This window comes from Gavialis gangeticus, unplaced genomic scaffold (assembly GCF_001723915.1).
Source record: "Gavialis gangeticus isolate Ggan-Ray unplaced genomic scaffold, GavGan_comp1, whole genome shotgun sequence".
Lineage (NCBI taxonomy): Eukaryota > Metazoa > Chordata > Crocodylia > Gavialidae > Gavialis > Gavialis gangeticus.
In genome coordinates this window covers 62,337,710-62,352,057 of record NW_017728994.1, presented here as the reverse complement: position 1 = coordinate 62,352,057, position 14,348 = coordinate 62,337,710, and the positions used below count along the sequence as shown (strand labels likewise).

Below are 14,348 nucleotides of genomic sequence, written 5' to 3'. Positions count from 1 at the left end.
AAGCTACGGCTTCTTGGGGCAGGGGCAGGGGCAGGGGCAGGGCTTGAAGGACGGTCTCTGACTGTTGTCTCTCCACCCTCTATACACAGAAGATTCAAGTCAAGCTAGTGTAATCCAGGGGATTTCACTCGGGACTCATCCCTGGGCAATTCGCCTTCTTCAGATGAGGGGGGAAAAGGGAGGTTTAGGTTTAGCTACTTGGATGAGACTGCGAACTCGAGGCAGGTCCCTTCCCTTTTGTTTTTTTTTAAATCTAAAACCCACAGTCAGGCTCTAGGTTTAAGCCTCTGCAGGGAAAGTTCCCCAGGTGTCTCCCATCCCAGCTAGATAGTTCTTTGCCCTGTTCCCAAAACTGCTAGCCAGGTAGACAAGGACTACTTCCACATCTTGGCTTTAAGCCGAAAGGACTCTGAAAGAAGGAATCCCCGGACAGAAGGGTCACCTTTGTTCTTAAATTCTCCCCCGGTCATGAACTTAACCTTTGCCAGCCCTTTCTTGGAAAATAGCTTACTAATCTGAAGATGCTGTCATGGCCGGCCATTCATAGCGGGGAATGCTAGACTTTGGGCAGTCTGCATTAAATACATTAATGCTACTATAATTCTGTAAGGTGGCTCTAGGATGAAGGAGCAGCTATGCAGGGAAGATGATGGGGCCCAGTTGCTGTCTGTAGTGGACAAGAGTCCTTCGAGTGCTTCTGCCTCTGGGCTGATTCAGATGATTCACCCAGAGATAGCATTTACAGCCAGACATTGCACCGGTGAAATTCCTGTCTGCAGATGGGTGGGTGTGGATGGAGGACGTGCACCTACAGGCTGGGTGGGACCTTCTGGGGAGACCCCAGTTCCTCAGAGATGTCCAGGTGTGGGGGCACGAATGCCTATTGCTGCACTGCTGCTGCTGACTGCCAAAGCCTAACTGGAGCAGGCAATGCTTTGCACTTGCCTATAATCCCTCACTGAACCTGGAGCTAAAGAGCCAGCAACTGGTCTCCAGGTGGGGATCCACTTTTGCTGGTGCTGCTGCATCTCTTCACAGGATGGTCCAGCTGGCAATGGTGGACACACCTTGAAGAGTTCACGAGGGAAAAAAAGGGAGCAAATTATAGGGAACCATATAGAAATTCTATAAGGATTCCCGTGTGCTCTGTAAAATAGGTAAAGCAGGAGGGCAGCAGACCTCTTGGCTGCTGCTGTAGCCTGGGGCCAGCATGGATTGGGGTTATTTTTCTAGAGGGGAAGCCCTTTTACTCATGTCACTGAAGGGTCCGGCTCCTGCATCTCCAGAGACTTGCTACCAATGGCCAGCCTGATGCAAGACAGAAATCTGCACCTCATTTGGATATAACCAGGGAAGCACAATGGAGACAACTGTGTATTTTGAGTTGCTTCTAGAATTTGAAGGGTTTTGTTCAATTTACATAAAATGCATTTGCACTGAATCGAGTAGAACCGAAGCAAATGCATCAGACTAACGACAATCCCTCCTGGACACCAGCTCAATGACCCCGAGTTGCCCTTGAATTCTAAGTTTGAAGCCTATAAACAATTAGCAGAGCTACAACTCCCAAGCTGGAAGGTCTCAGACTGAAGCCAAGCACTGAAATCAATCTTAAGTGCCAACTCTTTGGTCGGATCTTGGTAAAACAGGCTTAAGATGGGACAGCATCTCATGTGTCAACAAGGGCAGAATTTAGTCTCCAGAGATTTGCGGTGACCAAAACCCTGTCGCAGAAGAGCCTGGAATGGCAATGTTGTACTCATGCTAATGCTCCTGTTTTGATACAAAAAGCTGCCTGATCTTTTGGTGTCACACATTCAAATCCCAGTGGGGGATTCAAACTCTGTAATGTTGGAGGCATTTCTTTTTGTCTTGCTTTCCTTCTGTTTTTGAAGTTTTTTCCTCTACAGTTAAAGAAACAACTGGAGTGGGGACCATTAAAAAAATCCCCAAACCACTTATGTGTTTATACATGTGTTTAAGCATGTGTTAGGACAGAAAGCCTTTCACTCTTAAGAGGACGGGAATAACGGAAGGTGTTTGCATGATAATATGGAAAAGGCTGCGTCCATGAGGAAAGAAACTGCAAAAACACACAAGGTTTGCAAGGGTTAAAAAAAAAAAAAGACAACAGGTACATTGTCAGCACTCAGCGAATGACTAAAAATAGTACTGAAGGGGTTAGGTACTAAAGATGCAAGGATAAAATAAAATACTGTCACTTTAACCAGTAATCCTGGTGGATTTCATCCTAGTCCAACATGTCCAGAGAACAGATTAAGAAGCAAAACTCCTTCTGACGCATGGAGTTTGGGCAACGCTGCAGAACAGATGATCCCATTCCTCTTAATAATAAAAGCAATTTTTCAGAGTGCCTCAAAATGTGGGGGATTATTCACAGGAGACATTTATAAGCTAATAACAGAGCTGACATAACGAAGTTGTAAGAAGACAGTCTGCGGGATAAAAAGAAAGGCAGAGGTTAGAGCAACAAAATGACATGGTTACTCCTTGTTACTTTAGAGCAGCGGTTCCCAAGCTGCGGGTCGCAACCCCACATGGGGTCACAACATCAGCAGACAGGGTTGCGGGTGAGGGCGGCTGTGGGTTGGGAGTGAGGGGCCATACTGAGGAAACGGGGCCATAAATGGGGTCCATGCTGAGGAAAAGTTTGGGCAGCGCTGCTCTAGGGCATGGCAGGGGGAAGATGAGCTTGAAGTTTTCAAAGGAATCAAATAGGATTTTGCTAGTTAGTTTCTTTTACGTTACACAGAACAACTGGGTCTTGAGGGGCTCCAAAGAGAAAAGGGCAATTCCCTGCCCAGCAGCTGAGACACGGCGTTCGAAGATTGGGATGGGGCACAAAGTTGGTTGTGGGAGAGACAGGCAAATAAGGCACTGGGGTAAGAGGCACAGGCAAAGCAATGCAGAAGGAGCACAGACCAGCTTCATTTGTTTGAATAGACTCTGGGTCACATCCTGGGATTAGGAGTGCACGTCAAGGGGGAGAGAAAGACATATATGTTTAATGAGAGAGACATATGTATGTTTAACAAGGTACAGCAGTGCGGGCATTTCCTGGAAAGACTGAATTTTCATGGAAAAAGAAATAAGGGAGCTATTTATATGCAGGGCAACTGCCTAGGGTCCCACTTCTTGGCCGACCCCACTAGGCTGAGTCTGTATCAGTCATCCAGGGTGTGGGTGGAAGGGGCTAGAGAAGGGACCTGACATAGCCTCTGCTTTGAGAGTTGAACACCACCTCTGGTTATATGGGAACTGCAGGCAGGAGAGATTCCCATAAAGCCTGGCTGCCCATTCCTAATGATCTATTATTCATCTCTGCTTCAGTCCAGAAAAAGCTGCAGGGCTGACTGCAACCATTACAAGAATGACACACAAAAAACTGGATGGGCCATGACTAACAAGAGCTGTGATATCTGCCTACAAGCATGCGAAGGGTGAAAGCGTCCAGAAGGGAGACGTTATTTAATGTGATGCAAAGGGAGGAGCAGGATGAAAGTAAGCAAAGGTGCATTGCATTTCCTAACAGTGAGGCTATTAGATTATGGCATAACCTCTAAAGGTCAGACTGGTATAGACTGTGGGGGGGGGGGTTTGCCTTCCTTTGTAGCAGGGAGCATGGCCCTTTATCTGGGATCTTATGGGCCTATATTGACAACATTTCAAAGAAACAGGATGTTGGCTGCTCTCCTGCTTTACTTGTGGCAGATTAGGGTGTCAGGTCTGTGTTGTGTCAGGGTTTATGTAGAGTTTAGATTATGGTTTGTATGGGATGATTTGGATAGAGATGTTCCTGCCACAGGCCGTAGGTTGGACTAGATGACCTCTGCAGGTCTCTTCCAGCCCTACGTCTCTATGAGAAGCTCCACCGCTTATCATTTGAATGGTTTAAAACCAGACAACACACATTTGTGGATCTTGGTAAGACAAGCTTAAAATGGGACTGCATCCCATGTAAGAATACACAACTGCATGACACACTGCAGGAAAACCTCTTGCTCTGGGCCAGGAAGAGGGTAAGATGATCCAAGGGGAATTTTCCATTTTTAATTTTTAAAGGCTTGAGCCTCATTTGCAGGTAGGATGGAGGCTTATTGTTACCCTCTTTGTAACTGTTTGGTATCACACATGCAGCAGAGAAGACCAGTCGGTTTTGCGCTCTTATATAATCAGCCAAAGAGTTTGAAAGAAAATCTTAAAAACTTGGATGTCCAAATTATACAATCTTAACTGTACCACAGGAGAACAGAAATAACAGGTAAGACAGCAGCTACAAATTCCATTGCACCTGTTTTGATACCCAAAATGCTTTGATAGCCCGTAGTCCCAGAACCCAAAGGACAGAATTATCTTTAGATTTGTCAAGTATTTGCAAAACCACACACACAAACATGTCACTTGATGGAACAACGAGACATTTAAATAATTGTTGCTGTATCTGGCCTAATGTAAATAATAGCAGCTATATTTCAACAGCCAAAAGCCTCCATGAGGATATGCCTGAGAAAACACATCCAAAGACATGGACCCAACCTGAAAGAGTTTATAATCCAAGGAAACCACCTGCATTGTGAAGAGTGGTAGGAAAAGAATAAAATCAGTAACATGCAACTGTGACGGGCTGGCTGGCAGTGACCTAGCCCAGGGGTTTTGAAAGGGCAAAAGATGATTGGAGGACTTAGGATTCCCTTTCCGCACCAATCAGGCCCCAGAGACTCACCCCCCGTGTCCCCTGATTGGTCCCTTGGGTCACCTGGTGGGGGATAAAAGGGGCAGCGTGGGCTGACTCAGGGGACAGACCAGCGAGGGACAACAAGGAATGAGCCTCACAGAGCTGGCAAGAGCTGAGCCAGTGGGGTGGGAGCAGTGCCCTGGAAGAGCCTGAAAGAGCAGGACTGCAGGTAGCAGTGGTACCCTCAGCTGCGCAGTGTGTGGCCGGCAGGAGAGGCTCCCCACTTGGCTCCAGGATCCCCTACCAGAGGCTGCAGCCAGCAGGAGAGGCTCCCCCGCTCCAGCCAGGATCTGAGCAGTGACCTTTGGGGTTCCCAGTTTTGCTTCCAGCTCCTCCAGAGGCCAGACAGCTTGACGTGAGGCCAGGGCTCCGGGAAGGTCATGACCCCTCGCAGGCTGGAGCAGTGCCACCAGTGGTGGCTGTGTGGCAGTGTTCCTGCCTACCATGTGGGAGATCTGGGTTCAAGTCCCAGCAGGGATGACTTGGGGTGAGTGAGTTAACAGGAAACAAATCTTCTTGCAGTGGAAAGGGGTCATTGTGTTTTCCCCCTTTCTCCCCCTCCAGGTACCAAGGCCCTATGTTTCCTTGTCATTTGACATTTTGTGCCTTTTTATATTTCACCAACCCGTATTGTTTGTTCTGCTGTTTGTGTTTTATATTTTGTTAACCCTGTTTTGTCAGTGATTGTAAGTGTCTAACCTTTGTTGAATGTTGCCCCTTGGGGCATTGTAGTGTCCACTATATCCTCTGATTTATGCCTGTTATGTTCCCAGTATTAAAAGGTATATGGTTAAGTCCCTATTGGTAGTCTGGCCCTGCTCTGTAGGGGAGGAGAGTCCCTACACCTCCCACAGCACTTGTGCACCTGCTTTGATCCTTTCAATTGGAGAGGGGGTACCTCTTGGAGTACCGCCTGGGTTACACAGCTTTCAGATGTACGTTTTTTTTTATTGTTGCCTTTTATAATTTAGAAAGTATCAGTTTCCTCCAGTTTCCCAGAAGAACAGCTATCTTTCCATCCATTGAGAGACTGCAAAAGGCACAAGGCCCAAGCAAGCCACCTGATGAGACAGTAAGGCATCTGAATGACATCCATTTTAGAGCCTACATAAACTGACTGATTTCTGATAGGTATGACATCAGAGCTAGGCCAGCTGCATCACTACTCCAACAGTCCAAACTCAGTCCTACTCAAATTTAACTTTTCCTGAACAGCAGTTACAATATTCATGTTATTCTATTTTACTCCACCATACCTCCAATCCTCAACAACAGTGGTTCTCAAACTTTTTAGCTTTGAGGCACCCCTTGGAAAACGCCAGCTCTTAGTTTACACTTTCTTTTTGCCTATAGAAAAATAGCAAGGCAGTTTTTCTGTTGCAAAGAACTCGGGAAGACCACAACTATTGATTTCTATTTGAAATCTCTGGGTTTATCTTGTGAATCATATCTGTAAAAGTCTAACAGTGCTAATATTGTGTGGCACCCTTGAAAGGATCTCAAGGCACCCTAGGGTCCTGTGGCATCCTAGTTGAGAATCACTGCTCGACTAGTTGCAAAAGCAGCAGGAAGAATATTTTTTGTCTTCTGTCCATTTCTTTATGACAAGCTTGAGGGCTCTGTTTGGTACAGAAATGTAATGTTGCATGGCACATGAATGACACCAGCAGGGTTTCTTTGCTACCTGTCATTAGCCAAAATATGGTTTGTGAGAAGCAAGCAGGCTGCTTGCATACATGAAATAATCATTAGGGGCCCACATACTGTCCTTGATCCCTGCCCACAACTCCCACTGACATCTGTAGGAGTTATGCAAGCAGATCAAGAAGAGTATATGGCCTGGAGTATCTATCAGGAGTGATGTCAGCTAATTACCATCCTTGGAATCTGAGACTGGATTTGTGTGGTGTGAATTACCATAATGACTTCCAGACATGATCCTTGACAGTGCTACCAGCAGTATTTTGCAAGGAGACCTCAGTGCCTCTTAGCCAAGGCCACAATCAGAACGTAGCTAAGATGCTGCTGGCCTGTCTCTTGCATAAGGTATTGGTGAAACTCCCCAGATTAACCTTTTCTTTTCCTTCTCTGTCTCCACTGAGTGGAATCATCTTGTCATTCCCTCCAGAGAACAACACACTAGAGAAATCAAAGATAGGACAGCCCTTTTGTCTAAGCTGAAGTTCAGTCTGCCTTCCAAAGATGCACGTTGGAATGGCACTGATTAACTCTCTCATGGCTTGGAGATCTCCTATGGGGTTGGGTATTTCCATTGGCAGCAATGCCCATTGTGTTTGAAAGAATGACTCCTGGGGGCCTGAAGGATAAATGCTAGATGATTAGATATCATTAAAATAACAAGTCCAAGTAAAAAAAAGGCTGGATGAACAGTGAACGCAGTCATCCTGGAAACAAGTGATTGGGTAACTCCACTGTTGGGTTTTGCTCCCCATTAGATGTAGTTATATACTATGTGGGGCCTTGTTGGATAATGTTGGCTATAGCCTACTAATGAACCCTTACCATTTTACAGATAGACTTGGCCTCCTCAGAAAACTTATGGGAGTAAACCTCTTCCGTCTCCAGGACTCTCCTGTCCACCTCTTCTCTCTTCACCTTCTCTTTCCTTCCACGAAACGGTGATTGTCCAGCAATCATTTCATAAATGAGACACCCGAGTCCCCAGTAGTCAGGGCTGAGAGTGTATCTCTGATTGTTCAAGACTTCTGGGGCTGTGAAGGAGGAAGACACATTTTGTGTAAACACTTGACATTTACATTGACAAATAACTAAAAGCCCTAACACTCATCTCTATCAGTGACTACACAACTGCAAAGAACTGTGGGTACAATATAAGAGTCCCTCCTGGCTTCTGCTAGCTGAGTTGCTGTAATTAAAGAATGAGGCTATTCATGTAGCTGCATATATAAAAAGTCAGATGGGAATAAAAAAAAAATAGTGAAAGCTAAATATTTTTGTCTGATCCAATCTAAGAATTCTTCAAGACCTTAATTTTTAAAAAAGAAATTACAGACAAATGTATTATGTGGAGAAAGATGAAATTACATAACATAACAATCAGTCCTTTCAGTTGGTTTATTTTTTTCAGTTTAGAAACAACAACACATTTGCTGTGTGTTGGAGATATACTCAACTCTACACTCTCACCCCCATAGCCATGCACACTGACTCTCTGAACATGAACATGCACAATTTCTGTATAATGCTATAAGAATACCCATATACATTGGTATAACATTGTGTATATTGGTATAAGATGAAGTGTTATTTATCATGGATTTGGTTTAGTAACAAGTCAGCTACTTAACTTTAGATAAATCAGTTAAGCCACTTTAATTTTCTAAGTACCTATTCACAGACTGTTATGACTAAACTGGTTTTAGGAACTTAATGTTGTTAGATGCGTGCATATTTGCTTATCGATTAACACAGAGATACAAATAGCCTTATTCACTCTGCCTCCCACACTTTTTCTTTAACTGATGTAGAGTCTCTCAGTCTCTACTAGAAAGACACCTTTCCCTTTTACAGGTACAGCACTCCTCTCTCTTTGGGAAGGTCAAAATGTCAGAGTCATCCTTTGTTGGTTCCAGTCCTGTGGCACAGTTTCCTGAAAGTTCATTTATTCTGCACAAGTTAGAAGAATCTCCAAGATGCAACAGTCAGTGTAAATAGCCAATAAAACGAGCAAATAAAAACTTACCCATATACCCTACCGTCCCTACTCTTCCACGGATTGATTCACCCTCAGGAATTTTAACCGCTAGACCCAAATCAGATATTCTAATATGACCTGGAGAAAGAAAAGCAAGCATAATAACCCTAAAATGGCTAAACACACAAATGCTGTTCTTACTGGAAGATGCTTTTCATTCACCTAGTACATGGGCGACTGGTGCCTCCTGAGTCTGGAGGGGCACCAGATCGCCGACGGGAGGGGGGTTGTCCCCCAGCTGCTGATCACAGACTCGGTGGGGAGGTCCCCCAGCGGCTGATCGCTGACCCAGGGTGAGGGGGTCCCCCAGCAGTCGATCGCTGACCCCGTGGTGGTGGAGGAGTCCCCCAGCGGCCAATCGCCGAGCCAGCAGCGAAACCAGAAGTACACTTCCGGCGGCACGGCCAATCTCAGGGCATGCATGTGCACCCACGTGCACCCCCTAAGCATCGCCAATAACCTACTATTATGAGGAAATAATGCTAGAAACATGGAATTTGAATATTTTAATCACTAAGGAAGAAAGGAATCATATTATTTTAAGGGGAATAATATAACCAAGAATGGATTGAGTTAAACGGGAGTGAAAAAAAATCCTAAGGGTCAAGTTTATGAGATTGCAGACTAGTCCTCTTTGCTTGAGATTAGGTCAGCAATAAATCACAGAGGACATGGAAATATCTTGTATTGACTTCAAAGTTTTGGATAAAAAGAAAACTGAGCTGAAGAGAGGGCAAAGTATCTCAGAAAAAGAAGTGCAGCGATGTAGGTATCACAACTTCTTTTGTATTGTGGAAGCCTCCTACCAATCATGCAGGGGAGACAATGGAAAAGGTGGCTCCACTACTGAACAGGCCACCAGATCAAGAATACTGCAGAACTTGAGTGCGGCTTCCGCCGTTCCGTAGTAAATATTGTGCAAAGTTCTTGTGTTACACACCCCAAGGCACACACATTAGTATGTGCCAAGGCTCTCACTCACTTCAGAGCTTTATTTGCCTTTGTACAATATGTAACCTAAAACTAACTAAAGCTACTTTGCTGTGAAAACATCTCTTTAAACTGTTCAGACTTACCATAATCATCTAATAGGATGTTTTCTGGCTTCAAATCTCTGAAAAGGAAAGAGAGCTGTTTATTTATAGGAAAGCAGGTTTGATCACATAAGCACAGTACAGTGCGTGAACGTATCTCAAGCTAGCAATAAAGAGACCAGAAGTCTGTTCAAATAGCAAAGAACCTGTAAAACTGAAAACGACTCTGCAACTTATTTCACAGGCTGAATATGTGTAACTTAATTTTCTGAAGTTAAAATTGTTTCACTAAGCAAAGGTTTTACTTCCTAATCTGGCAGTGAGAATCATAGAGTGATAGAGAAACAGAGCTGGAAGGGACCTCCATAGGTCTAGTCCAACCCCCTGCCTGATTATTAGGCAGGATTATTCCTAGCCAAGCCATCCTATACAAATCCATTGTCTAACCCAGGGGTAGGCAATGCTTTTTGGCCAGAGTGCTGAGGAAACCCACAATGTCTACCCTTGGAAGGTGCCGCAGTGCCGACATGCCACAGCAGCTGTTTGCAGCCTCCGGGCTGCAGCGGGCCCATGGAGCCGGGTCTGCTTGCAGCAGGGTTTGCAGCCTCCCAGCTGCAAACCCTGCTGCCTCCCGGCGGTGGCGTGCCAACCAAAGTGGCCTCGCGCGCATGCTCGGCATGCGTGCCGGGGGTTGCTGACCCCTGGTCTAACCTATCACCTAAGCGATCAAGTCAGCCTGGACACAACCATCAGACATACCACCCTAACCTGTCGCAGGTAAAGCATGGGGGCCACAGTGACCAGTGAGATTACATTATATAGATAGCATAAGGATCTCTCCCTGCTGTAAGGTTCTCATTATAAAACCACTTTCAGGTTTCTCATAACTTGAGGGCTGCTGTCATGCCACATACCAGAACTGACATCAGGGACATTATGTCTCCCTTTGCCAACACTCAGGCATAATGGAGGAGGAAAAGTCTTACAAAGTTAGGGAGGGGAAGACACCAAACCAGGATGGGGAATACTGGGTCAGGGAGATAAGGGTTGAGCTTGCTTAGATAAGGAAATAAGGACAGGGAGCCTCACACTGCGACCAGTCCTGGGGAAGAAGAATGAGATGATAAGTCTGAAGGTGACCGAATTGGGACAAAGTGAGACAATACACAGGCGGAGGAGACACCATCTCACTCATAAAAGACCAAGTTCTATACCAAATTTCACCCCATGCAACCCAAGTAAAGTAATAGGGTGAAAAACGTGGCCCATTACCTATTAAAAGCTGCCTGGGTTTGTGATTTGGCTTGATCCCGAGTCTGAACATACACCAACCATATACTGCAGGATAAAATGGGGTGGGATGTCACTGCACGTCAGCTGCTCAGCAGGAACTGCACACAGGTGTGCTCCTATCTTGCGGTTAGTAGTTATCATCACTTAGTTTTGTTACCCCGTGTGCCAGGTGTCTGACATAAAGTGGCTAAGTCATGGTAACTCAGATCTCAATGAAAACAGGGAGAGTTACCGTGGGTAGGAGATCCATACCCACCTACCGTGGAATAAGCATTTGCTTGCAAGCAGTCATTGCCAAAGAGCTGATGTGTGGTGAAATCTCATCTCTTCAGCCCTGTGGTAACTTGTTTGTATGTTTAAATTCCACCCGGCATTTCAACCTCTCCTGCTTCAGTGTCCTGAGTTTTGCTCTCTGTGGACGGGAGTATTTTGTATTTTTGACAATGCTGAGGGCCAATTTACCAAAACTATGTTAGCTCTTGCTGCTTATTTCCAACAAAACCTGCAGGGCGCCATGAACGTTCTCCTCCTCCTCTTGCTTGTTTAAAATCCTCTTGACCTCACAAGATAAACTCTGCTGAGTGCTCAGTGGTACCCAGCCTACTTTTCAAACAAACAATACAGAAAAATGCAAAGGGCAGCTGAATGCTGAGAAAAACGTCTGACTTTATTTAATATACTACCGCACACTTATCTCTCAGTGTTAACAAAAGGCTCCTGGTGTTGCAGAAATGTGATAAAGGTAATTTCCCACATACTTTTACAACTAATTTCAAACTCCTAAAGCTGTTTCCTTAGAGATCTTTAGATTTCATCATTTACTTTCACCTTTGCTTGTGGCAGTTATTAGTCATGTTTAATCCTGGAGCTACAGGTAAGTGAAAAGACTTCTGCATGGCCACGAGAATGGTTTTGCTGTGGACAGGAGGAAAGATGGTTAGGATGGTACACTGGGACTTGGGAGATAACGGTTCATGTCCCAGCTCTGCCGCAGACTCCCCGCTTGCATTTAGGCAATAGACTTAATTTTTTTGTATCCCAAGTTTCCGTCTATAAAATGGAGATCATAATAATGGTATTTCTTTTTCCCCAGTCTTTACTTTTCCTACTTAGATTGTCAATTCCTCTGGAGCAAAAGACTCTTATGTCTAGTTTATACTTGCAAGTTTGACTACTGCCTTTACAAGTTAGGGATGCATATATATATATATATATATATATATATATATATTTTTAATTGAAATAGTTCTACAGGTAAAAAAATCTGAGTGTGGACACAGCGATACCTATTTCTCTTCCAACATGGGAACAAGTGACACTGGTATATCCTGGTATCACTGTGTTCACACTAGGAAGATGTACTATATTCCCATAAATTTGTATAGTGTCTACAGCAATGTGGCCCTGATCTGGATTGAAGCCTCCAAGCACTACTGCAATTTAAATAATAAATAGTGATAAGTGGACGAAGTCCACACTTTTTCCTGTTTGCTTTCCCTGAAGAATGCCAGTTGAGCTCTATTAGTGAGCAGGTTGAAAAGTGAAATGTTAGCTGAAAACTTTGGGTAGCACCAGCAACTGAACTCTGACTGCAGTTTCAGATTAGATACTGTTTCCTCTGATGGTTTGTTATGCCAAACACCCCACACTAGGGAACAAAACTAATACCACATCAAACCCAAAAGAGTTATTGGTTTGTGAGTTATTGACTAACGAGCATATCTGGAAAGTCTCTAATATACTCACAAATATCCTGCACACAGAAAAAGAAATGAAGTTTGTGGCATGAGTGTTTTGTTATAGTCACTCAACTTAAGCTGCAGCATTTTAGGTATTATATTGTGTTATACAGATCTATATAAGACCTCCCAGCAGCCCCGGTGCTCTTCACAGAATTACACACCACAGAACTTCATTGATCCTCTCATAGTATTACTAGAAAAGGGCACATACAAGGATGTAATATCACTCATCACCGAAATATAGGTACTGTTTGGGGTACAAAGCAGCAGCTATTATACTGGTGACACAAAGCAGCTCTTTAGAAAGCCAAACTACATTTCCATTCAAAGCAACAGGCCAATTTCAATGCCCAGAATACAGGAGAATTTGGCTGGGGCACTTATAAAAGTGACACTAGATCTTATTGAGTAAAGTGGATTTTACGTGGACATTTCAATCCAAAAATAGCATGACACTGCCTAAGGCCATGCTGGACACTGGAAGGAAGATTTTTCAGACACAAAGAGAAGTTACGCACAGAGCTCCTACTGATTTTCAATATGAAATAGGCAACTAGTTCCTCTATGTGCTTTAGAAAAATCTCCTGGGTCACTGATGACTAAAATGGCATTATCCATGATGCACCCTGCAGCACCTACGTTCTTCCTAATGATCTCCTTTTCCAAATATTTTCAGAACTCACTCCTTGCGAGAGTAAGCAAGATCACAGCCATACCTGATATAACAGTTCAACAAATACTGCATTCATTATAGCTTTCTCCTGGCAACAAAGATTAAACTAGGAATTGCATAATGCACATGGCCACCTGAAAGATGTAAATTGTGGCTTCATTTAAAAACTTTTTTTTTTCTCGCACATCACGTCCCCCCAGATGGAGTCATATCAATACCAGTTCCTCTTCAATACCAGATGCCAATAATAATAAATTCACAAGCTAGGTTTACAAAGAAAAGCATTTAATATAATTGTAAGTTACCAGTATATTAGGGATCCATTAAAAATTATTTCTTGGTCTCCATGGGATAGAAGCCATGAAAACTAGACCCAGCCTGATAACCTTTAATTGGCCCTGCAAAGGGCCATTGCCCATGCACTTGCACATGCTGTCCTGGCATAAAGAAGTGCTAAGCTAATGCGGAGGCAGAGGCTTCAGAAAAATTCTCTGTCCTGCTCCTCTTCTCCATATGCTCTTCAATGGGGGTGTCAAACTCATCTGGGTCTATCACGACCCCCACATGATAGCTCCAGCGCCTGCTCTGGCTGGTCCAGGCACTAACTGCATGTGGTGCCCACCCCAGACAGGGTGGAGCAGGCTCCATAGACACTGGATTTGGCATACAAGTGAGTTTCCAGACTGGCCCTGCATGGATGCCACGTGCTGTGCAGGTCCTGGAGCTCGTGCCATGTGCAGCGCATGTGGGTCCACTCAAGACCCAGGGCTAGCTGGGGGCTAGATGATGTGGCTGTGGGCTGGATCTAGCCCACAGGCCATAGGTCTGACACCTGTACTGTACAAAATAGGATTCCAATGAGTATGGATCCTTGTGGGGAGACATGGGAGGTCCCTACCAGGGACTTCATGCCAGATTTTACAGACTTGGGGTCATATTATGCTTGCTGGCTGCAGTCATTGCTCCCATTCATCTGGAAACCACCCACACAGGTCAAGGATGTGTCATAGTCTATAAAGCACCACACTTGCATGACAGTGCTGGAGAACAGAATAGTGTCCTTTCTTTCAAATATTCTATATTTCTTAAACTTTTTTTTTTTTTTTTTTTTTTT

At 44.5% G+C, this 14,348-nt stretch overlaps 1 protein-coding gene across 3 annotated transcripts in view; it reads right to left on the bottom strand.

The window, feature by feature from the left end:
* The window catches only part of GRK5 (G protein-coupled receptor kinase 5), a 298,467-nt gene that overhangs the window by 14,579 nt on the left and 269,540 nt on the right, over positions 1-14,348 (bottom strand). For all 3 annotated transcript variants that reach the window (XM_019502906.1, XM_019502907.1, XM_019502908.1), the window contains 3 exons: positions 9,569-9,606; positions 8,481-8,570; positions 7,280-7,488 (listed from right to left, as the gene is read on the bottom strand). In XM_019502906.1, the coding sequence (XP_019358451.1) occupies positions 7,280-7,488; positions 8,481-8,570; positions 9,569-9,606 (337 nt within the window). The remainder of the gene's footprint in view (positions 1-7,279; positions 7,489-8,480; positions 8,571-9,568; positions 9,607-14,348) is intronic.